The 22,595-nt window shown below is 50.6% G+C and overlaps 3 protein-coding genes across 5 annotated transcripts; 2 read left to right on the forward strand and 1 right to left on the reverse strand.

Annotated features, from left to right (window-relative positions):
- The first annotated feature begins 481 nt into the window (after positions 1-481).
- LOC122389725 (D-2-hydroxyglutarate dehydrogenase, mitochondrial-like) lies at positions 482-8,894 on the forward strand. Its single transcript, XM_043382042.1, has 10 exons — positions 482-949; positions 3,216-3,492; positions 3,773-3,970; positions 4,376-4,566; positions 4,982-5,098; positions 5,737-5,880; positions 6,255-6,461; positions 6,810-6,953; positions 7,634-7,797; positions 8,223-8,894. Exons 2-10 carry the CDS (start codon positions 3,225-3,227, stop codon positions 8,338-8,340), a joined length of 1,551 nt encoding a protein of 516 aa, XP_043237977.1. The 5' UTR covers positions 482-949; positions 3,216-3,224; the 3' UTR covers positions 8,341-8,894.
- Positions 8,895-9,234: 340 nt separating this feature from the next.
- LOC122389727 (mitochondrial import inner membrane translocase subunit Tim21-like) lies at positions 9,235-20,808 on the reverse strand. 3 transcript variants are annotated; one of them, XM_043382044.1, is made up of 4 exons: positions 20,777-20,808; positions 11,225-11,483; positions 10,661-10,995; positions 9,235-10,296 (listed from the first exon to the last, which is right to left on the reverse strand). In XM_043382044.1, the coding sequence occupies exons 1-4, from the start codon at positions 20,792-20,794 to the stop codon at positions 10,138-10,140; spliced, it is 771 nt and encodes a 256-aa protein (XP_043237979.1). In that variant the 5' UTR covers positions 20,795-20,808; the 3' UTR covers positions 9,235-10,137. The 3 variants fall into 3 exon arrangements, with proteins under 3 accessions (XP_043237979.1, XP_043237981.1, XP_043237980.1); XM_043382046.1 differs by lacking the exon at positions 20,777-20,808 and adding an exon at positions 11,832-11,930; XM_043382045.1 differs by lacking the exon at positions 20,777-20,808 and adding an exon at positions 11,765-11,773.
- LOC122389726 (glycosyltransferase 25 family member-like) lies at positions 16,537-19,391 on the forward strand. Its single transcript, XM_043382043.1, has one exon. It carries the CDS (start codon positions 16,661-16,663, stop codon positions 18,416-18,418), a length of 1,758 nt encoding a protein of 585 aa, XP_043237978.1. The 5' UTR covers positions 16,537-16,660; the 3' UTR covers positions 18,419-19,391.
- Positions 20,809-22,595: the final 1,787 nt, after the last annotated feature.

Here is a 22,595-nt window from a genome sequence, read left to right on the forward strand (position 1 = left end):
GTTTCAGCCCTGGGTCGAGACTGCCGGGTTTTCATGAATGTGTTGGCTGGTTATGATACTTACTTGTAGTTCGTGCAATATGTTTTTACGGCTTTCTTTCGATTGCACCAATTCGCTCCGTTGTCCTACCCCAGCTTCATGCATGTCCTTCCCGTCGGCCGATGCTTCCGAAAGTGTCGGACCTGTGAGTTTGTCTCCACATAATACCCACGCTGCTCCACTTCCCTGGTCCTTCCTTGGCCGCACTGCCCCACTTCCCACTCCCCCCGTTCGCCGTTTCGGCCGGCCTTTTGATGGCCATATCCGCCCCTCTACTCCCCATGCGGCACGCACCGGTCCCGCCCCCACGCCTCTGCCGGCCGCTCGCCTCCGCCGCTCAAGGTCACACGGCCCTCGGCCCCAGCTCGGCCCAGGACCGGCGGTAGTTGCATCATTCCCGTTATTTTCACTCTGTACCCGGGTGATCTATTTCATCTACCGTGCACCTAACGCTTGTCTGGGGACTACGGGTTCCCCATAGACACAAATCGTCGTTGCTGGACCGTCGATGGTCTTTTTGGTATTGATGCGAACTCACGGCTCCGCGGCTCGCGCTCGCCCTCTCCACCACAGCGAGCCGGTCGTTCGGGAACTCTGGGCCGTGCTGTGAGCTGTCCGTCCACGGCGTGGCCAGAGCGGCCAGGCGCGGCGGGCGAGCGGGCGGTGCGGGCGCTGCTGCCCCCTCGCGGCCACCACAGCAGTCGCTGTGCCGCGTGGCAACAGGCTCTCAGCGGCAGCGGCGGCTTGCGGAGCGGTGCGGCTGGCGAGGGCGGTCACGAGAGTGGGACGCCCAGCGAGAGGCGGTGCGTGAGAGTGGGGAGTTGGTGAGAGTGAGTGGAGTGTAGAGTGAGACTGGCGAGGTCACGTGACGGGTCAGGAGTGAGCTGAAGATTCTTTTGTTGATTTGAAGGTGAGGATTTGTCCACGGTGTGGAGCTCGACTTGCACCGGCATTGCTCCACTTTACTGGCCCATGTTGGCGGATGAAAGTAACGGCCCGGGAATGGCGGATGGGCTATGTGCTTATGACAATTTATACCCTCTACGTAAGGCGCCGGCGTCTCTTTTTGCAAGTTAGTAGGTATAGGAGACTATGTTCATTGTTCAATGCACTGACCGATCTGCGCTGTGGGAGGCCCGAACAAGGGCCCGACGATCCTGGACCTTCGCCGTTCGAATTTGCGCTGCACCGTGCGGCTGCAAAAACTGTCCCCGTGTGCTCGTTCCGACCGGCCGAAGCAAGGGGACTCGCGCTTTGTGCCATTTATAACTCCTTTGTTGATGGCATGCCTCTAGTCTACTTGGTAACCCCAAACTAATCGGTCAATGTAGATCGGCACTGTGCCGCTGTGCGTGAATCGCCGACGTCTTATTACCATGCAAGCAAAGCCACCTTCCCGTTCAAAGTTCGAGTCCAGGGACCGGTCAGCCGGAATAGCTCTGCATAGGGACGATAAACAGTCACGACTCATATCTTGCTCGGGAGCGTTCATTAGTGTCCCTTGTTTGTACGGTCAGTGCTGTGTAGTGTGTATGGCTGTAGCCGGGATGTGTGCTCGTGGGGGGGGGGGGGGGGAGGGAGGGATAAGGATCCGATCGGCACACGGTTTCGGAAACCGCCAGATTGGAGAGCGGATCGCCCGAAATCCCGTGACACGTGGGGTGGGGAGGTCGAAGGTCGACAGACAGCTGAGCCGTCGTTTGTCCAGTGGCACTGGAGCAGCTGCTACCGAAGTAACGCTATGTGGACTTCATAAATGAGGCGACTGACCCACCTTATGGCACCGTCCTTATGGGACGCATCGTAGGTTTATGTATAAGTGCTATGTATAACCGTGGAGGACGGCGTGATGTGCTTAGCACGGCCCACCGTATTCTGACCTGAGTTTAGATATCGCTAATGCCACACGTGTCTGGGCAGTGATCCCGCCTGCAAAGGTGACACCCGACAATGCGAGTATTATCCAGCACTGGTAATATTACTATATAGTTACCCGATACTACTCCCGGTTTCCGGCTACTGCCTTTATGCTCACCGGCTATGAGACTGAAACTCGTGTCAGCGGCATTCAGTACGACACCGTGCCGGTAAGCACGGTGACTATAACCGGTAAGGACGATACCACCTGTTACTTTGGCACTAATCGATACGACTCGAGAGACCGGCAGTCTATTGGCGTAGGTCATGACTATTGTGCCATGACAATAGGTATGGTCGGCTCCGTCCCGATGAGCTTGATAAGGTGTTTCCAACCGCACTTAACACGTATCGTTAGGCGATAATATTAGTGGATAAACAACCTCACCTTTACAAGATCATCTAGCTTGAGCAGCGTTGATTCATGGCATTGCGCTAAGTGTCGGCACGCTTGCGGTGGTCGCAATCATGTTTGCTTTGCATTCGTGCTGTTTGGCAACACTTGATTTTGTGTGCGCTTAGCTGTGCGATTGTGCAATGCGGGTCCCTACCCAGCTCAGAAAATAGCATGCATTGCACGATCTTATGGAAGCTCAGACAGCCTTTGCTTATTTTTGCATTCAGCAGATAACTGCCCACAGTTTTTGTCGCCGTTTTTACTTTTCTCACGTTGTGGTGATGGCTGGTGCTCATCATACGGTCACACACGGTTCACAAGTGTTTATTGAATACGTGTGTGGCTCACAGCTGTTCCTTTGATGTGATTGTGAGCGAACGCACGCACCAGCTAGCTCATGGAGTCGTACCGGTGAAGGTAGCTATGGGAAGAATTTTCAGATGAAACTATAAACGTCACTGGTGAAACGTAAGCGGGTTACACCGTGATGGGACTGAAGCTAATTTGGGATTCAGCCACAAACGATACGACAACGGAGCATTATGTTTGCTTGTTTGGTGAGGTCAAAAAGAGGCACTGTAATGATGTTTGGTTATTCACTTTCTTTCTCCCCTCTGCATCGAGTATCGTTTGGCGGCTGTCATCATCGACTGAGATGATATTGCACCATCTGGGGCGGCAGGGTGATTGGGGTCATGCCAAAATGAAACTCACGAGACCTTACCTGAGGTCGTATTACACACGATCATGAATACAGTGTTTGCACCTGCTCAACTTTATGACTTCACATTAATTTCCGTAAATTGAAACAAAACTACAATAATTGGTGATCCAACTAACTTATTTCTCCCTCGTCCCTCAGACAGTCTCAATGCGCGTGCCGCTGACTCGGTGTCTCCTGGGCTCCTTGCGGGGCCAGCCTGGCCAGGCCCGAGCCCTGTTCACCCTCCAAGACCACTCCAAGAAGCCCAGCTCTGTGCCCCTCACCAAGGAGTCGTTCAAGCAGCTGCGGCGCGGCGACTTTGCCGAGGCGACGCCCGACGACCTCAGCAAGCTGAAGGAACTTGTGAAAGGACGCATCGAAACCGACAAGGATGACCTGCTCAAACATAACTGCGACTGGATGAGGACATTGAGAGGTATGTTTTGAGGCCCGAGCTGTTCGCCGTTTGCCGAATGGTTTGTGTTGAGCGTTTTTTTTTTTAGGATTGCTGCTTTACCGAAAGCTATTACAGTAATGTGCTTCCTGATGTTAACTAGTTAGATGCCTGCTTTATTCAATGTACGTTCTTTTACGTTGCATGAAGAATGAATATTCCTAAGGTAAAGATCGAACAATCGCGTACTGTGGCCGTTCAATCTATGCACGTTTCTGTACCTCTTTGTGTAACTATGTGGCACCGTCTGTCCCTCCCTCAGGCTCCTCGCCGTGCGTGGTGTTCCCCAAGACCACGGAGGAGGTGTCTGCGGTGCTGAAATACTGCTCCAGCAGGCGACTGGCCGTCGTTCCCCAGGGCGCCAACACCTCACTGGTCGGTGGCAGCGTCCCGGTGTTCGACGAGGTCATCATTAGCACCAAGGAGCTGGACGATATCATCGATATTGATGCTGATGGCGGTAGGTGAAGAGGTTGGGAAGGGATGTATGACCGTCAAAGCATTGAGTTGTGCTCGTTCCTCTGTGCGATAATTGATGGGATTGGGATGCTGATGGGGCGTTAAAAACGGTTTGTGAAGCTATTGTCTGGTCTACAAATTCATCAGAGACCTACTTATCGACTGTGATTTTTAAACAATGCACTTAGTTTAGTGATTGGTAGGGGCATAGATTCATCGGCGGAAACCTTGCTTCCTTGTTTGTTTTTGAATTGCATTAGGCGCATTACGCTGGAGTTTTAGTTACCGTCGTTGTAGCTTGTTCGTAGTACAGGACAGCTCGTTCTTTCGTATTTTGTCCGTAGCATAGAATATCCATATGCAATTTCAAGGTGTCGTTAGCTCATGCACCCCTCTCCACCGCCAGGCACCCTGTCGTGCGAGGCCGGCTGTTCGCTGAAGACCCTGGAGAAGAAGGCGCGCAAGAAGCACCTGTTCTTCCCGGTGGACCTCTACATCCGGGAGGCTCAGATTGGAGGCGTGGTGGCGGCAGATATGGCCGGACCGCGCACCGCCCGATACGGAAACCTGCACGGGAATGTGCTGGGCCTGGAGGTGGTGAGTGGAGGGTTTTGGATAAAAGAAAAGTGGAGGAATGTGGTGCCGATTTTCATCCCGGTGGTATATATTCTTATAAAGTTTGCTTCGGCGCAGCGGTACTTTTAACTTGATCTCAAATATCGTTTGTCTGCTGCCCTCCCGACTTCGCCTCTGACGAATGGAGTTCCCCGCTGTTATATGCCAGATACACTGCCGTACCCTGATATGACCAGCCGTCCTGTCACCTCAAGTACCGTTTTACGTATAACTGACCTATGTGGTTTAGCCTCCTTCGCCTGACACTTTTGTCTGTACTCGTTATCAAAACTTATATCTGACCGTAGTAACGCGATCTCGTAACACATACGGTCTATGTTTGTCGGACCATAGATGGAGTTTCCCCACCCGTCACCTTTCTGTCCACCTCTGACAGGTACTACCGGACGGCACCGTCCTCAACTCCATGTCCAACATGAGGAAGGACAACACCGGCTTCGACCTGAAGCAAATGTTCGTGGGCTCCGAGGGCAGTCTGGGCATCATCACAAAGGTGAGACGGCGCAGGACTTGCAAACGTCCAGGGGAAGGTTTCGAATAATTTAGAATAATTTATCGACATACCTATGATGTATTTCTGATATTTCAGCAGCTATATTTCTGTATTTTGTCTTTAGCGGCATAGGCCGTGGAGCATTGTACCGTTTAAAATTGAGTTTCTCGATACTGAAATTTCGTCGACTGTCAGCATGTGTCGTGGGAATGTGACCAATCCGTTGCTTGATCCGTTGGCACCTTACCAAAGTGATAAAATGCATAACATCGGTAATGTGAGTCGGGTGTGATTCTTGGACGTCCAACGCCTTCATGACTGAAAGCGGCCCAATGGCGGCTGTGGTGCGATATAGCCTCGTAGCTGGCGCGTTCTGTCAATTCAAATCATCCTCATCAATGCCGGCTGTTATCATGGCTTTGCTTCGGCTAAAATATGTCTGTTTAGTGAAAATTTGCCGCTGTAAACAGTTCTTTTACGTCCGTGTTTCTTGAATATGTTATGTAGTTCTACTCAGCTCCGGTTATTTTCATAATTTTAAGGATCTCATTGTACCGAAAGTTTCAAGATGTTGCTACTGACGTCGGTAGCACTGCAACTCGCGTCATTTGACTCTGTTCCCCTTTACCTCCCGCCAGGTGTCAATGGCGTGTCCTCCGCGTCCCAAGTTCATCAACGTGGCCATGGTGTACACGGAAAGCTTCGATCACGTGCTGGAGATCATGCGGTTGGCCAAGGAGCAGCTCGGAGAAATCATGTCCGCCTGCGAGTTCATGGACAACGTGAGTGTGCTGGAGTAGGGTCGGGGACTAGGAGAGGTTAAATTTTTGTGTATGCAAGTTTTAGGGACCAGGATCGTTGATTTGTTTCATGTCTAGTGTGAGCTCACTTTTTATCAACTTTTACTGGTGTGTTAGATTCACGTTGCGTCCTGCCACAGTCGATGTAACGCTGGAGCTTCTTAATAATGATTCATTCTGTTACTTATACACACATAGGGAAGTTGCGAAGGATTAATTCACCCATTTTAATCCGCAGATGAAGCAGTGATGTCGGTGAAGCCGCTCACGCGCGCTAAATTCCCCTCCCTTTGATCGCCACAGCCTAACAAACATACAGGATTGATCTGACCTCTGGTCTGCTCCACCACACACAGGACGCGGTGATGTCGGTGAAGCAGAAGCACCTGACCATGTGGGGCGTGCCTAGCAAGCCCTACTACGTGCTCATCGAGACGGCCGGGCACTGTGACATGCATGACGAGGAGAAACTGAAGTTCCTCTTCAACCTGCTCAAGGACAAGGATCTGATCATGGACGGCCAGATCGGGCCGCTCAACTATGACGACCCCACCTTTGTCGAGGTGAGGATCGCATCAGGAAAGACGCTTTGAGGACTGATGGAATCGTGCGGAGAGGAACTGTCCCTAATCATGAATGAATCGTTATCAATTCTGGAGAGGGCTACGTAACGACAGGTGTTTTCCTTATTAGATCTACTTTTGCAGGATATGAAATAAATGGCATCGTCACTGACATACAAACTAATGTAAAACCATTTAATTACGCTGATTATTTTTATACATGTTTTATCGAGAAGTATTAACATTCGTCATGTATGTAAGCGACAGGGCAAATGCAGGCTAATCCACGGGGTACGACTAAGAACGGTTTGCTTCCTCATCTGACTCGGCGTCCCCGTCTCATCACAGCGTCTGTGGAACATAAACGGCCGTATTCTGACGGCGCTCTCGTCGACCGGCAACGTCTACCACTACGACGTGTCGATGCCGCACAGCATGCAGTACCCGCTGGTGCAGAAGCTGCGCCAGGAGGCCGGCAGCGACATCACCAAGGTAAACGGACGACCGGATGATGTTTGGTCGCCACGGGAACCGCGGGATATTGTGTCTACGCGAGTTTTGCGGTTATATTTTGGAAAGCTTATCGTACTTAGTAGCGGACTTTGTATTGGTCCGGCATTTCATATTTAATTGGGAGCGTTCTTGCATTGACATCATGTATCATCCATATCTTTTTTCATTGTCTGGTTGCACCGACGTTATTTCATAGGCGGTGTTATCAGTGTGCCAACCGGTTCGTATCTAATAAGAGAATTCAAATGCCATTTGTTTTGCTCAACCAATATTTTCTGTGCCAAAGTTGCCGCTGACCGGCCATGTCGAGTCATCCCTCGTTTAACTTTGTCTCCTCTTTTGCCCTTCAGGTGGCCAGTTTCGGTCACCTGCTGGACGGGAACCTGCACATAGCGCTCCAGTCCGAGTCGTTCCCTGTTAACTCTGTCCTCTGTTTCTGTCTGTGACCGCCAGGTGGCCAGTTTCGGTCACCTGCTGGACGGTAACCTGCACATAGCGCTCCAGTCCGAGTCGTTCCCTGTTAACTCTGTCCTCTGTTTCTGTCTGTGACCGCCAGGTGGCCAGTTTCGGTCACCTGCTGGACGGCAACCTGCACATAGCGCTCCAGTCCGAGTCGTTCCCTGTTAACTCTGTCCTCTGTTTCTGTCTGTGACCGCCAGGTGGCCAGTTTCGGTCACCTGCTGGACGGCAACCTGCACATAGCGCTCCAGTCCGAGTCGTTCTCTGCCGACACGCTGGACCGGCTGGACCAGCTCATCACGGAGAATGTGACGGCAGCCGGCGGCGCTGTCTCGGCCGAGCTCGGCTGCGGCTTCAAGAGCAGGTGAGGGACGGGGAGATAGGGGAGGGAGACGGGGAGATAGGGGAGGGAGACGGGACGGAGACTGGATTGGATGCGAGGGAGACGGGGCTGAGCGCCTAGGCAGGAAGGTTACAGAGTAATTGGAGCTGGTGTTCAGTTTGTGGAAACATACTATTGTATACGCATGCCGCTTCATTCTGGTCATACACGCCTCTGGCAAGTTCAGGTCAAGATTTTGTTTTCGAAAGCCTTTGCCTTTGATTTCCTCACTGAAATCCTGGCGACTCACCCACTTGATGAGTTCGCCAGTTGGCATACCATCTGCATTATGTCCACACGAATGCAGCGATAGCGTGTCAGCCAGGTGTTGCATCAGCCCCAGACAGTCTCGTGAATCCCCTCTCGGGCCATGTGACTCTCCCCTGACCGAGCCTCCTCCTCGCCAGGAACCTGGGCGCCCACTGCAAGGACCCGGTGGAAATGAAGCTAATGCGAGACGTGAAGAAGATGCTGGATCCGCAGGGTATCATGAACCCCTACAAAGTCTTCCCGGACAGCCAGTGAGGGAGTTAATCGGTCCACGGAGTTTCGTCCGACCACCGCCAGGCGGCAGCACTGACCACAGAGATCGCGCGAGACTGACGTATTTTTGCAAGATATACATGGTGGTGTATTTTTACTGAGAGTTTCGGTCTCTACTGCCGTCCGGTGAATTCCTTGGGCAGTGACGAGGGAGTGGGTGGCTGTTACGGAATGTGCAAGTGTGTGAGATTTTGATCGAAGCCTTTCCAGCCTTTCGGTGGTGAGAGGCGCTTCCAAGTGGTGCGTCGTGGAGCGCACCAGCGGTGGTGACTGTTGTTTGTAGTGCGAGTGTGGTGTTGTGAGGTATGAAGCTGTGTCCCTGGGTGGTGTTGACTGATTGTTCCGCGGCAGTCTAGTGTCGCACCATGTGCCGTGTCCTGAGGTAGCACGAAATAGGTATCTCTAAGGCTGGCGGTGGGTGCAGGGCCAAGAAGACCGTTGGGTGCAGGGTGAGACTGAACGGCCGCCGGGACGGAGGTCGGCAGCTCCCAGGGATGACGTTTAGACAATACATGTAACAACTAGTCGGCCGATAATTGTGTTGACAGCTATGGTTTACAGCTAATGGGATCACGGGCCACACGTAGCACCCGCAAAGGTGTATCGGTTTAACAATTTCCTATCCAGTGCCGATGCCACCCCACATGGATGTAGCAAGCAAAAAAAGTCGCTCAAGGAACACCATTACCCCAATGTCTCTGAAATATAGAAAGAGAAACACACAGCTCATTCCGACTTCCGACCATATCGCTCCAGACGCAGAGTTCATCGACCCCGCACCGCTCCGAACATGTATCTTATACCATATCAAATGGCACCTTTATCTCCTCTCCGCCAGACAGAGCCAGACTCTGTGGGAGCAGCACAGCACACACGGACCGACCGGCCGATTTTGCGGCAATGTATTGCATCAGCGTTGGCAGTAGGCCAGCCGGTGACGGTTTCCCCCTCCCTATTCAGCTCACATCACCCTACCCTTCTGGGGAGGAGGAAGTTGAAACCACTGTGCCCTCATTGCCAGCGTTCGGACGGGAACGGATTCACCCCGCCAGACAATGGGGACAATAATTACGACCGACACACAAACAAATGGGACCGACTCGGTAAGAACGAGTTATCGGTCACATAGAAGCCACATCTTTCTCCCATTTCCGAACGACCATGTCCATTGAAACGCACTGAGGGACCACATCACACGCACACTTGATATAACACACACAACACATACACACACATCACCCATCATCAGCGTAACAAAGACACACCCAGACTTCTGCGGATCACTCTAGCGAGCCGCGCCTCGCGTCGGCTCCAACGACACACTCAGTTCAGCGCCACAACCGGTCAAATACCACTTCTCCATGTTGATTTTCGAAATCGAGCTGCCGGATGCTATGGCATTAAACTCGCCACAAGTACCGGCTCAGTTACAGGCAGCATGAACACCCTCGTTTTCAATGCGCTTGAAGCTAGTTTAAAGTCCGCCAGAGTTTGCCTCCCCTGACGGCCCCACTGGCTCATTTATCGAACGTCAGTTCATTCACTATTCGGTCACCAACGCATAGCGTGGCGTCGTCAATATCTAAGCCCTTCACCGGCAAGATTATTTTTGCTAATGCGTCATCAGGTTAGCAGAACGAGTGATATAGGCCAGGACGTTACCCTAGTCGAAGTAGAGCGCCAGACCTGCCCCACGGAGGCAGGTCCCCTTATATACCCACGCTCTGCTCTCGGCACTCTCAGTCGACCGTTGACCTGGGCTGACCTGATCTGACCGGATCACATTTCGCTGCGCGGCTGGCTGTAGTCTTTCAGGGGCGGCAGAGCCGGCAGAGAGCGGGGCTCGGACGCCCGGTTATCCTCCAGGACGATGACCCGCCGACTGCCGTCCACCTCTACAAACAAGTACCGGTACTCGTACCGTCCAGTCTCGGGACTCTGTGAACAGCGGAAAAGCATCGGTTATCCTCCAATACGATGACCCGATAACTACCACATAAGGTCCACCTCTAAACAAACAAGTACCGGTACTCGTACCGTCCAGTTTCGGGACTCTGTGAACGAAAAAGAGCGATCGGTCAAAAAACGATTCAAAAGGTAGCTAAATCAAACTAAAAAAGAACTAAAAAGAGGGCACAACGGAGCCAGACAAAACGAATGCCGAAAAAAGACCATCAAGACTTAACACTAAACAGATCGATAGGTGATCGTTTTCCGCCAATAACGAGTATTCATCCTTAGCTTTCTGTCTCTGCTTCCGACCCCCTCTAAGCACCGACAACCTCCCCCTCCCGTGCCTCACCTCCCGCACATCCAGGTAGACGGTGCCCGACTGGCGACTGCCGTCGATGTAGAACTTCATGCGCATGTGGTTGACGCCATCCTGCTGGTAGTTGAGGTGGCTGACGTGCCGGCGGCGACCGCGGCGAGTCTCCTCGCCGTGCCCCTTCACCGGCGCGCCGAGAGTGTCTACCACACGCGGCTCCTCGGCGCACCGCTGCAGCGCCGCCGAGTACACCGAGTTGGGGCTCTTGCTGCTGAACAGCTCGCGGAAGATGGCGTAGAACATGACGGCCGTGACACCGATGCCTCCCAGCATGATCAGGCCGTAGCCGGTCGTCTTGGTGTTCTCTTTCACTGCCGGAAGATACAGGGGAGGGGAGGAGGGGTGAGATGGGAACAGAAATGACATTACAAACCTAACCAGCCATGACAGCAAATGAACACTATTTCTGAGTTCAAGTGATTGAAGAGCAATACCTATAGTTGATAGTCTATATTAAACTGCATTACAGATTTGAGTAAAACTTTGCCATGATATATAATTGTATACTGACTTGAGTATGGTCTATGCATAATTGCTCACCCTTTTCCTTGAATGTGATTGGTTTTGCATCACCAACATCTGATGATGAGGCTTTAGATACTGCGCCTTTGTTGGATGAATCTTCTGCATATAATCTTCTCTGGCAGTTGGAGAAAGCAACATAGACAATAGATGGACACTCTGACAGGCCTGTCTTCACTTGTCTCAAATGTTTACAATAAGACAGAGTTCTTGCAACCATCATAATTTTGTGTGTTGAAAGGAATGACATCTTGCACTTGCAGTTTGGTGGCCAGTCCTGGAATGTAAACAAGGAAATAAAGACAAATGTCAATCCAAAATAGAGACTTACTGGTTGACTACGGACATGTATTGAACACCATAAACAAGCAGCTAGGAGAAAAAGCTATTCAAATCTCTCGCCCTGACTCAACAACCACAGAGTGACAATGTCTTAAGCCATTTTTTAGCAAATAAAGTAATCCACAAGCTATGTTTGCATTTTCATTTTAAGTAGAGAAGTGAAAATATCCCAATTCCTAGGTGGATACATAAAGCAAAAAACACCAAACATCCAACGAAAACAATATGCTGCCTTCTCATGGCCTGCTTTAAGAACTACCAAATTATGCTGACTTATCCATACCCTTGTAAACAAGAACCACCAACTTTAATCAAGTTCAATCTATGCAAAAATAAGGTCAATTAATCGCCGCCAAGTGCTATAACTTTTTCGCCGGGGTCTGTCGTTGATGCGCCAGGATCGAAGCAAAGTGTTATTTATGTTCAGCCTGCCTCAGCATCAGGATCAAGAGCGCCTGTCAGCCAATGAACTCACAATTTCCGTAAGCCAGCAGCCTTTATTCTGTTTCAATTGGTGATTTATGACTTGCGAAAGCTTACCTTACCTTACCTTACCTTATCGGTTATCGGGTAATAAGGCCACTAGGCCTGGAGGTCCCGCTCCCATCGAGCGTGTGTGACAGGTAAAGGCGAGGCTCTTAATAGTAGGGATTCGGGATGTCGTACATCTTGTTCGCCCAGTGTCGGTCCAGTCGTGCCTTGAACTGAACAACCGATGTGGCAGACACTACTGTGGACGGCAGGGCGTTCCAGTCGTTGACGACTCTTGTGCTGAGGGCGTTTCTTCGTGTCAGGGTGTTCGCTCTGGGCTTGAGCAGTTTCCACTGGTGGCCTCTTGTTTGGTTGGAGGTGCTCTTGTGCAGGAACCGTTCGGGTTCCACTGCCATCTCGCCGTGCAGCAGCTGAAAAACGGTGATCATATCGCCTCTGCGTCGTCGGTAGTACAGCGAGGGGAGGCGAAGATGACGTAGTCGGTCCGGGTACGGGAGATGCCGGACGCTCAGAACCATCCGGGTTGCCCTGCGCTGCACCCGCTCCAGTTTTGCCTGGTCAACTCTGCCAAAGGGTCCCCAGATCAGGTTCCCATACTCCAGAAAAGGTCGGACCATGGACTTGTAGAGCAGAGGGAGAGTGACCTCATTGATGGTAGCGAAGGAGCGCTTCACGACAGCCAGCATCTGGGAGGCTTTCGCGATGGCAGCCGCTGCTTGCTGGTGAAACTTCAGGTCTTCGTCGATGATGATGCCCAGGTCCTTTTCCTCCGTAACTCCCTCGATGGCAGAGTCGTTCAGGCGGTAGGTTCTCCCAGGGTTGAGTCTGCCAATGTGCATCACTTTGCATTTTGAAGCATTGAAGGGCAGCAGCCACTTGCTCGACCAGCGGACGAGGGCGTCGATGTCGGCTTGGAACTCGGCGGAGTTTCCAGTCACGTGGCGGTACAATTTGGTATCGTCGGCGAAGAGCTTGATGCAGCCGGAGACCTGACCAGGCATGTCATTCACAAATATATTAAACAAGATCGGCCCGAGCACAGATCCCTGGGGGATTCCGCTGGTCACCGGAGTCCAGTCGGACTTCGCACCTCCGACGACCACCCTCTGTCGGCGATCGAGCAGGAAGGCGGCGATCCAAACCAGCAGTTTTCCCCTGATGCCATAGCCATGTAGTTTCGTGATGAGACGTTGGTGCGGGACAGAATCAAAGGCCTTGGAGAAGTCCAGGTATGCGACATCGATCGGTTCCCCGGCCTCCACAGCAGCGCTCCAGTCCTCCATCACCTCAAGCAGCTGGGTCGAGCAGGATCTCTTCGGGAGAAACCCATGTTGTGCCTTGTGGAGGAGCCCTGCATCAGAAAAGTGCTGAAGGAGGCGGTCGCGAATGATGGATTCCATAACTTTCGATGGGACCGAGGTGAGACTGACTGGCCGGTAGCTCTCTGGTCTCTGGCGGTTCCCCTTCTTGTAGATGGGAGTAATCTCACCTGTCTTCCAGTCTGGTGGCAGTATACCAGAGTCAAGAGACTTCCTGAACAGGACACTGAGTGGAAGGCAAACCATCGAGGCAGCTTCGCGAAGTACCCTGGGGTGCACGGCGTCTGGGCCCGGGGCACTGTTAGGCCTTAGAGCGAGCAGTTTTGCCTTTACCTCCTCAGCAGACACTTCAATGTCTTGCAGCATGGGTCCCTGGAAACCTAAGTCAAAGTGAGGGCAGGAATGGTCAACTGGCGTAAATATGCTGCTGAAGTACCTGCTCAGCAGATCCGATTTTTCTTGGTTGTCGGATGTCAGGGTCCCGTTTACGTCCCGGAGTTCCTCGATTCTGCTTCTGGTTTTCAGCCTTGAGTTCGAGTATCTCCAGAACGCTTTTGGGTTTTGCTTCAGCTGTTCAACTAACTTGGTTTCGTATTCTTTTCTGAGATACCTTGTGAACTTTCTGAGCCTGTTTCTGCATCTCGTAAACCTGGCGTAATCCAGGGCGTCGCCGGATTGACGGTATTTGCTCCACAGCTCCCTCTTTTGCTTTCGTAGCTGCATAGCTGTCCTGTTCAAGTACATGTTCTTTTTCTGTCCGTTCTTCCTCCGTTTCGAGCATCGAGCAACAGCAGCTGATAATTGTTCTTTAAAGGTGGCGTAGGATTCTTCCATGTTCATGTTTGCCAGCTGCGACCAGTTGCACTCCTCCAATTCCTTGGGGAGGCTTCCATAGTCGATGACTACATGGTGAGATGCTTGGTTTAAGTTCCTTGGAGAGTAGCATACCAGAGTAAATCTGAGAATGACGTGGTCACTGCTGCTCAGGCCGGGGAGGTATTCCAGGTTGGAGACCATGCCTTCCTCGTTAGTGAAGACCAAGTCGAGGGTGTTTGGAGTCTCGCCTGGTCGGTATCTTGTTGGGCTTAGTACATGTTGGAACAGGAAACATTCATGAACAGTGTTGATAAATGAGTGAGAACCATGGGAGAGAGGGGCGGATGATGTTCCACTGTCCCAGTTTATGTGCGGCAGGTTCAGGTCACCAACAATCAAGAGATGTGTGAATGGCATGGACCTTGATGATGTGCAAATTAACTGTTCAGCTTCTCTGATGCTCTCCTCAGTGTTTCCTGATGGACTCCTGTAAAGGCATCCGATGAGTAAGCAGTCACTGCCAGCAAGTGCCAACTTGATCCACACATGTTCAACGGAGGACTGGTACTGAATTGTGACTTCGGACACCTTGAGGGTCTCAGCTGTGTACACACAGATCCCTCTCATACCACTGGTACCAAGGTTGGGGGAGCATGGGTCAAAGTTGGTGTAAAGTACATAGCCAGCCAGGTTCAGCAGTGCAGGCGACAGTGGAAGCCGCTGAGCTTTTGGAATCACTTCTGTAATGAGGATGATGTCTGGCTCATCTTGGCAGATAAGCATGGCCATGTCATCTCGTTTGCTTACAAATTGGTCCGCGTTGGTATACAATACCTTAAGCCCTTGCGTTACTCCTCCAGCCGCCTCCCCATTTAGTCATTGAGCTGGTTGTTTGCTTTGATACTGTGTTTTCTTGTTTGTCCCTGAGCCAGCAGCGGCTGACTCTGCTGGGTGAGCATCATTCGAAACATTTGTGGCAGATGTCTCTGTGAAAGCAGCAGCAGGCCTCACTGGTCGGGCATGGCTAGAAACATTTGTAGCTGCTGTTACAGGTGTGATGTTTCCTGGCTGTTCCCGACTGGGCGTGCTCTCACTGATATGGTTGTCTGGGGCAGTTGCACCGTCATTGTTGGCCTGCTCCTTGGGTACCACCTTTTCTTGGCCCAGGCTGTGTGAGACAATTCGACCACCTCTTATGAACAGGTTGGTCTCCCCTGCCATCTTCCTTGCTGCCAGTTCCTCTCTCAGCTTTCTTCCTGCCTCCCGCTCGTCCCGGGTCAGGTCTGGGGTCAGATAGATGTTGCTGTACTGTTCTGAGTGGCGTAGTTGGGGTGCTCCTTGAAGTACATCACGCCTAGCAGAGGGGTTAGCCAGGGTCACGATCAGGAGTCTGGGCCTGTCTTGGAGTTTCTTTCCCACTCTGAAGGATCGTGTTACAGCAACATTCACTTTCATGACGTCTTTGACCAGGGAGACAAACAGCGCAGAGTCTTTCTCTGAACGTTCAGCAAGGGTGTCACCAGCAGACTCAGTGAAGTTGTGCACGACAATGTTTGCCCTTCTCCTTTCTTTGTCCAGGTGGTCATCGAGGACTTTTGACAAGTCCTGCACATCCTTTGTGTTGCGAGACTCATTGGTTTTGGGTAGGGAAGCCAACTGAGTCCGCACTGTGCTTGCAATTTCATTGCAGGAGCCTTTAACAGCTTCTGCGTATGATGATTTCTGCTGTTCAAAGGTAGTTTTTAGGACCTTTGTCTGTTCCTGTGCGTTTCTCTCACAAGTGTCAACCAGCTTCACTAGCTGACTGCTGAAGGCTTCAGCAGACTTTTCGTGTGCCTGGAGGGCTTTTGTTGTGAACTCTGTGTGCTTCTGAAGGGCCTCTTCTAGCTTTTCGAGTCTAGCTTCTAAAGCTTGGGGCTGTGCCTTCTTGTGTTTACTCAAGTCGGCTTTGCAGCTTCAATAGATATTTTGTACACTACCAGCTGTGTGGCACCTTTTTCGTTGGCTTGTGTTTACAAAGCATTGCTTCAGTTCATGGGTATCATCAAGCATTTTTTTCGGGTACTGGAAGAAAGGTTTCAATAGTTATTTTTTGAATGTCCCTCTCACTAGTCACTCATGGTAATCTTTGATTTGTTGAAGATCTGACTGCGGCAGGCCCCATGATTTGCTAAATACACTGTTTATTATTGAAAAGTAGTGAATCGAATAAATGTTCAACTGAGCAATGGCCAATGGATGCTCTATCAGCTAGAGATAATGTCAATGTGAATTTGAACTGAAGTCCTCACTCACACTGTTGGCTAGGCCGTACATTATAAACGTTGTCATGTCATTTTGTTGACTGATTGCAATTCTTTTCAGGATTTTGTATCCTTTCACTGGATGCATGGCCTGGGGTGCTTCATTATTGCCTGAATAGCCAACTGGCAAAGAGAACCAGTGAATTCTCATCTTGATCTGACTGCAAGCCAAGGAGGTGATCATGTCTCAGCTAGTTGTGGTGGTAATGCTTGTGGCATTGGCCTCACGCATCAGCTCAGAGGATGAGCATCAGCATCAGAGGATCAGCTCAGAGGACGAGCTGAAGCCACCAACAGTGATGATCGTGATGCTAGTGCGTAACAAGGAGCCTTACCTGCCGTACACTCTGACTCAGCTCAGTGAGCTTGACTATCCAAAGGAGAGACTGGCTCTGTGGATCCACAGTGACCACAACGAGGACCGCTCTGCTGAGCTGCTGGCTGCGTGGCTCGCTGAATACCGGTCACTGTACAGGAGTGTTCACGCAGTGCTGAACACCACCTCACCGCCACTGCGACCTGACGAGAGCAGTGCCATCGACATGTCCGAGGGACGCTACAGAGACGTGATTAAACTCAAGGAGGACGCGCTCGCCGCCGCGCGCCGCATCTGGGCCGACTTCGTCTGGTTCCTGGATGCCGATGTCATCCTCCACGAAGCCGCTGTGCTGCGTCAGCTAATTGAGATGCGGAAGCCGGTGGTAGCGCCGATGTTACGCACGCACGGCGCTTACTCGAACTTCTGGGCAGGGATGGACGACAACTTTTACTACCGTCGTACGGAGGAGTACGGACAGATATACGGCAGTAAGAAGCGCGGCTGCTTCTCCGTGCCGATGGTCCACTCCTGCGTGCTGGTGAACCTGTTGTCGACCCGCTCTGACGGACTCACCTTTGTCCGTGAGAAGCTGCCGGCTCCCATCGGGCCGACGTCCGACGATGTCATTACATTCGCGCTGTCGGCTCGTCAAGCCGGCATGGAGATGCACGTGTGCAACCAGCGGGATTTCGGCCAGATGCCAATCCCGCTCCGGTCGCCGGAGGTGCTCGGCAAGGAGTGGCTCAACATCGTCAACATCAAGCTGGAGATGATGGTGGACCACCCGCCTCCTCCAGTGGCCTCCGTGCTGCGTCCGTTCGTCCCCGATCCCCCGGAGAAGACAAAACTCGGCTTCGATCACATCTACATGATCGGCCTGGCGCGGAGGCCGGATCGGCGTCGCCGCATGCTGCTCGCCTTTGATGAGCTGGGGATCGATGCCGAGACCGTAGACGCCGTGGACGGCCGGCAGCTCAACGACAGCGCGCTGGCGGAGCTCGGCGTGGCCATGTTGCGGGACTACCGGGATCCGATCAACGACCGCCGTCTGACGTTCGGCGAGATCGGCTGCTTCTTGAGCCACCATCGCGTCTGGAGTGACATGGTAGAGCATGGGCACGAACGTGTCATCGTCTTTGAGGATGACTTGCGGTTCGCGTCGTACTTTAATTACCGACTGGAGAGACTGATGGCAGAGGTGGACGCTCTGAACCTCGACTGGGACCTGATCTATCTCGGTAGAAAGATCATGCGTACGGACGAGGAGTGGGTAGCCGGTGCGCAGAGGCTCGTCCACCCGAGCTACACCTACTGGACACTCGCATACGCGCTGACCCGGCGCGGCGCCGAGAAACTCCTCAAAGAGGAGCCGCTGGGTAAGATGATCGCCGTCGATGAGTACCTCCCGATCATGTTTGGACAGCACCCTAACACCGGCTGGGCAGCCCAGTTCTCCGGCGCCGGGTCGCTGCTCGCCTACTCTGCTAGTCCGCTTCTGGTCACGCCCATCAAGTACACGGGCGAACCGGGATACGTGAGTGACACGGAGGACGCGGGTACCATAGGGGCGGAGCTGGAGGGCACGTGTAGCGTGGATGGGTGTCCGACGCCCGCCAACTAAACGTGGACGGCTGTGGACAGTGGGGGGAGGGTGACTCCGGAGCTGGGATCCAGTTCAGTGCCTGTGAGAGGTACGGAGGATAAAGCAGGAGTGACCATTTCAGTATAACAAAACGAGCTTATTTGCAACTGTGGACGGTAGACTTATGTTTGCTGTCTTCATTGGGCTTCGTGTCTTTAATAAGCCCAGACTAAGTCATTTTAAAATAGCATTGCTTCCTAACCCACCAGTCATGTTTAGTTATCTAGGGGTATTAATTACTAACAGCCAGTAACTACTGTGTATCGCTAGATTTAGCGCTTCGTTCGACTTATGAGCAGATGTTTATGTGCCATCTTTTTCGTATTGCAGGCGTCCTCCACGAGAAGTGTGGTAGCACTCACTCCCCACCGTGCTAGATTTGTACCGTAACGTTAGAGGTATTTTTATACTGTCAAGTGCTACTGTTGCAAACTTGTACAACCTGCGTTATCTGAGGCGGTCTGTTGAGGTGACATAACATGGATCACGAGTCATGACATGACCATTGTGCCATACTTAGCGCTAAGAGACCAAAACAGGCATCTCATCTATGATCTACCTAATCCTTAGTACTGCGCTAGCGTGCTGTTTGGTTATATACCAACATTAGTGTTGCATATGATTTAACGAATTAATCGAGCTAATTGGGCTGTAGATTGTAGATATCGATGCTGTTGCAGTCACGTATAATGCCATGCTGGAAAAATAGGTCAGTATTTTTGCACATTGCATACTCGGGGTTTTGCTGGAAGCATGAATAGACCGTTCGAATGTCGAGCTTTTATCTTTGTATCCTGTAACGTTTTCGCTTTTAGTGCAAATATTGATCAGTATTGTAGCTTGAATTGGCTGGTTATAGAGCGAGCTACCTTTGAATGTCGCGAACGTTAATATTGACGAATGTGTGGGTCACATTGATGCTGTTCGTGCCTGACAATATAACGCTTTTTGATTTCGTCGTTTTGCGCTAGCCCGGTAAGAATTGAGCAATGATTCTGCGCTATTTGAGTTTAGACGCCTCTACGTCCACGACCGGCCATGTGAAATGAAGGATACATTTGCTGAGATGCAGATAACGGTCACCGATGGCGGGTTCATTGTAGCGCGGGGCACAGATCTAATCACTTCTGCTCTGCACTTCAACACTTCGTGAAGTAGGACGGAAACGTATGAAGGGAAGGTGGGACCTTTGGTGGCAGGAACTTGATCGAAACGTTGATAGTGTAGCCATGGATGAAAGGAATCCCGTTCATAAGGTTCTTACTTCTTCCAGTCGGCAACCATCCAGTCGACAATCGATCTGGCCGAGGCTTTTATCAAGAACGGACGCGAAATTAGCATCAGCATAGTAGGTGGCGTTAGACGCCGCCTCATAGAGGGCAGCATACGGTGGACTGAAGACGGCTGTCAAGCCGCTTGGCTCTATTGCCAGGGCTCCCGGCTCGTATCATTGAATAAACCAGTATAGCGCCTTTTGGGGCGACTAACGGAGCGAGCGAGAGGGTGAGCCTTGCACGTGCGAAATTTCGAGGGGGTACCTCCAACTGACTTGTGCACGGCACCCTACTAACCGGTCTCTAGCGATGTGCCAAATTTGAGCACAATCGGCCCAGCCGTTCTCGAGATCTGGAAGCGGCACCCTGCACGTGCGCACGTGCAGAATGGGTCCCAACTGACTTGTGCACGGCACCCTACTAACTGGTCCCTAACCGTGTACCAAATTTGAGTGCCATCGGTCCAGCCGTTCTCGAGATCTGGAAACGACCCCTGCACGTGCGCACGTGCAGCAGCACCCCAACTCTGGCACATGGATATGCAGTGCCTAGTGGGTGCCTACCTACATGCCAACCAGGGTTGTATACCAATCAAGTCGATTGAATTGATTGATTTGATTCAACGCGTATTTTGAGTTGATTGGATTGAGTCGATTGACTTTTCGAGATGACTGGTTGACTGACTCGTTTGACTTTAGCGACTGGTTGACTGATTTGATTCCCGAAAATTAGAGTGACTCGTATGATTGAGTCGATTGAATGGAAAGTTGAAATAAGTTTTAGTTGACGAAAATAATGACACCAATTGATGACATCAAAGATCACAAAACTACACTGAAAACTGCTTGTCATCACAACTGCAATATGGGGTAGATGGCCAAATAAAGAACAGGGCCTAAACATGAACAGCCAACTTTGACTTTCAACTGCAATAACTGCTCTTATCCTGTGATAGAACCTGGCGATGCACCTACCTACCTTTCTGCACTCAGCAGGAAACTTTTTTTTTAATCCAGATGATAAAGTGCAAGGCCCTATATACTAATAAAGTATGATTAATTACTAATTCACATCTCGACATCTCCTCAGAAACAACCCACTGAACTCTATAAATATGCGAAATCCCTACAAAAATAACTGAAACAAAAGCGCCGTTTTCGACTCGCTAATTACGTTTACGTTTACGTAGCTAATTTGCTGCATTGTTTAATTTGCAGCAGAACGTTTGTTGATCCTTTTCTCCTGAGAGCCTAGGCATAACATATTTAACATATTTCATTTTCCTTAAAATATTTTACCGAATATTATTAAGTGGTTTTATTTCAAATGAAATAATAATGAAAACGAAATTGGTGTTGTACAACCGATTTATTTTATGATGATCTACCATACTACATGATAATCAATGACGTCATCTTACCAAAAAATCAAAAGACGTAGAATAAGGATTTATAAAAGCTTAGCATACTTCTTGGCAAAACGTTTTCTTTGTTTTTTCGCAGTCGCACCAACGGCATTTCTGCGCGTCCTAACTCTTCAACAACAACAACAACAACCAACGGGATTTAATTTTCCTTGTTCTTCTTCCTTTGTCCTTAACTTATCCTGTGGTTCCAGAGTCCCTGTCCTTTCCATTTCCTTTTAAATATATTTTTAATGCTCATCCCTATCCCCCAGTCCTAACACAAACAGTTTCAAAATGTATTGCAATAAAATGTTTTGAATTCTTCACATATAACCTATCTACCTTCGTTGGTACTGTTGGTAGCCAGTGGCACATCTAGGCAGGTAAGTAGGTACCTACCTGCTTTCCTGCTGTCTTCATAAAGCATACCTAATGAAGTTGTCAAATTTATAGCACATTTTCAACACTTTCATATCAATATGGTGTTTGTTGAAGTCAGTGTGGCATGTAACCTAGCTAGGTTCATTATGTTCAGGGTTCAATTCAGAAGAGCTCCGCATAACTCACATAAGAGACAGACGGGGGCTTTACATGGGGTAGATGGCCTGATGACTTAGCTGGAATATGGCCAAAATTAAATTGACAACTTTTAGGTGAAAGGTGGTGATTTGGGTTGCGGGGCGTTTGTTGAACTCAACTACTGGGTTATTTTGCACCCATTAAATGAAACTTCTGCTCCAATTCTACCCATTGAACCTCAATATCATGATCCACCTGTCCGTCACTAGGTATCCTTCCTTATTACATAGAAACTTTGAATGGCATGGCAATTTATAATTTTAAATGACAATATTTTTGTTTCTTCTGTAGGTAGGTAGGTAGGTAGGTAGGTAGGTACACCAGACTGCTATGGACACTTTTCCAAGTTGGTGGGGCAAAAAACCTAATGTATATCTTGGTTTGAGTCGTTTGATTGAGTTGATTGATTCCTTTCATTGTCGCGTTTGAGTCGATTGAATCAATTCCCGAAAACTGCTCTGACTTGATTGATTTGATTGGTTTCCCAAATTTGTCGTGATTGAATTGATTGCTATTGATTGAGTCGTATACAACCCTGATGCCAACTTTCAGCGCAATCGGCCAAGTAGTTCCCGAGATATTGCAACAATTACAAAACTGACACCTCTTCGTTTTGCGCGTGGCACGTGCATAAGGGGTCACCCACATGCATCAGGAATAGTCCAATACTTGGTAGAAGGAATGAAGCTACCCTACAAAAATTACCCCGTGTAAATCGGTCAAGTGGTTGCTGAGATATAAGCCTCGCAAAAGCGTCCGCACGGCCGGCCGGCCGGCCGGCCGGCCGCTCATACTCAGAAATTTCCGTTGTAAGGGCAAAATTCATACGTCGGAGAGAAACGGCGGGCCGGAGTACCAGAGTGCGTGTAAGGCCAGTCCGCCGCATGATAGCCTCCGG

The sequence above is a fragment of the Amphibalanus amphitrite genome, unplaced genomic scaffold, assembly GCF_019059575.1.
Source record: "Amphibalanus amphitrite isolate SeventyFive unplaced genomic scaffold, NRLGWU_Aamphi_draft 000369F_arrow, whole genome shotgun sequence".
NCBI classification, from domain to species: domain Eukaryota; kingdom Metazoa; phylum Arthropoda; class Thecostraca; order Balanomorpha; family Balanidae; genus Amphibalanus; species Amphibalanus amphitrite.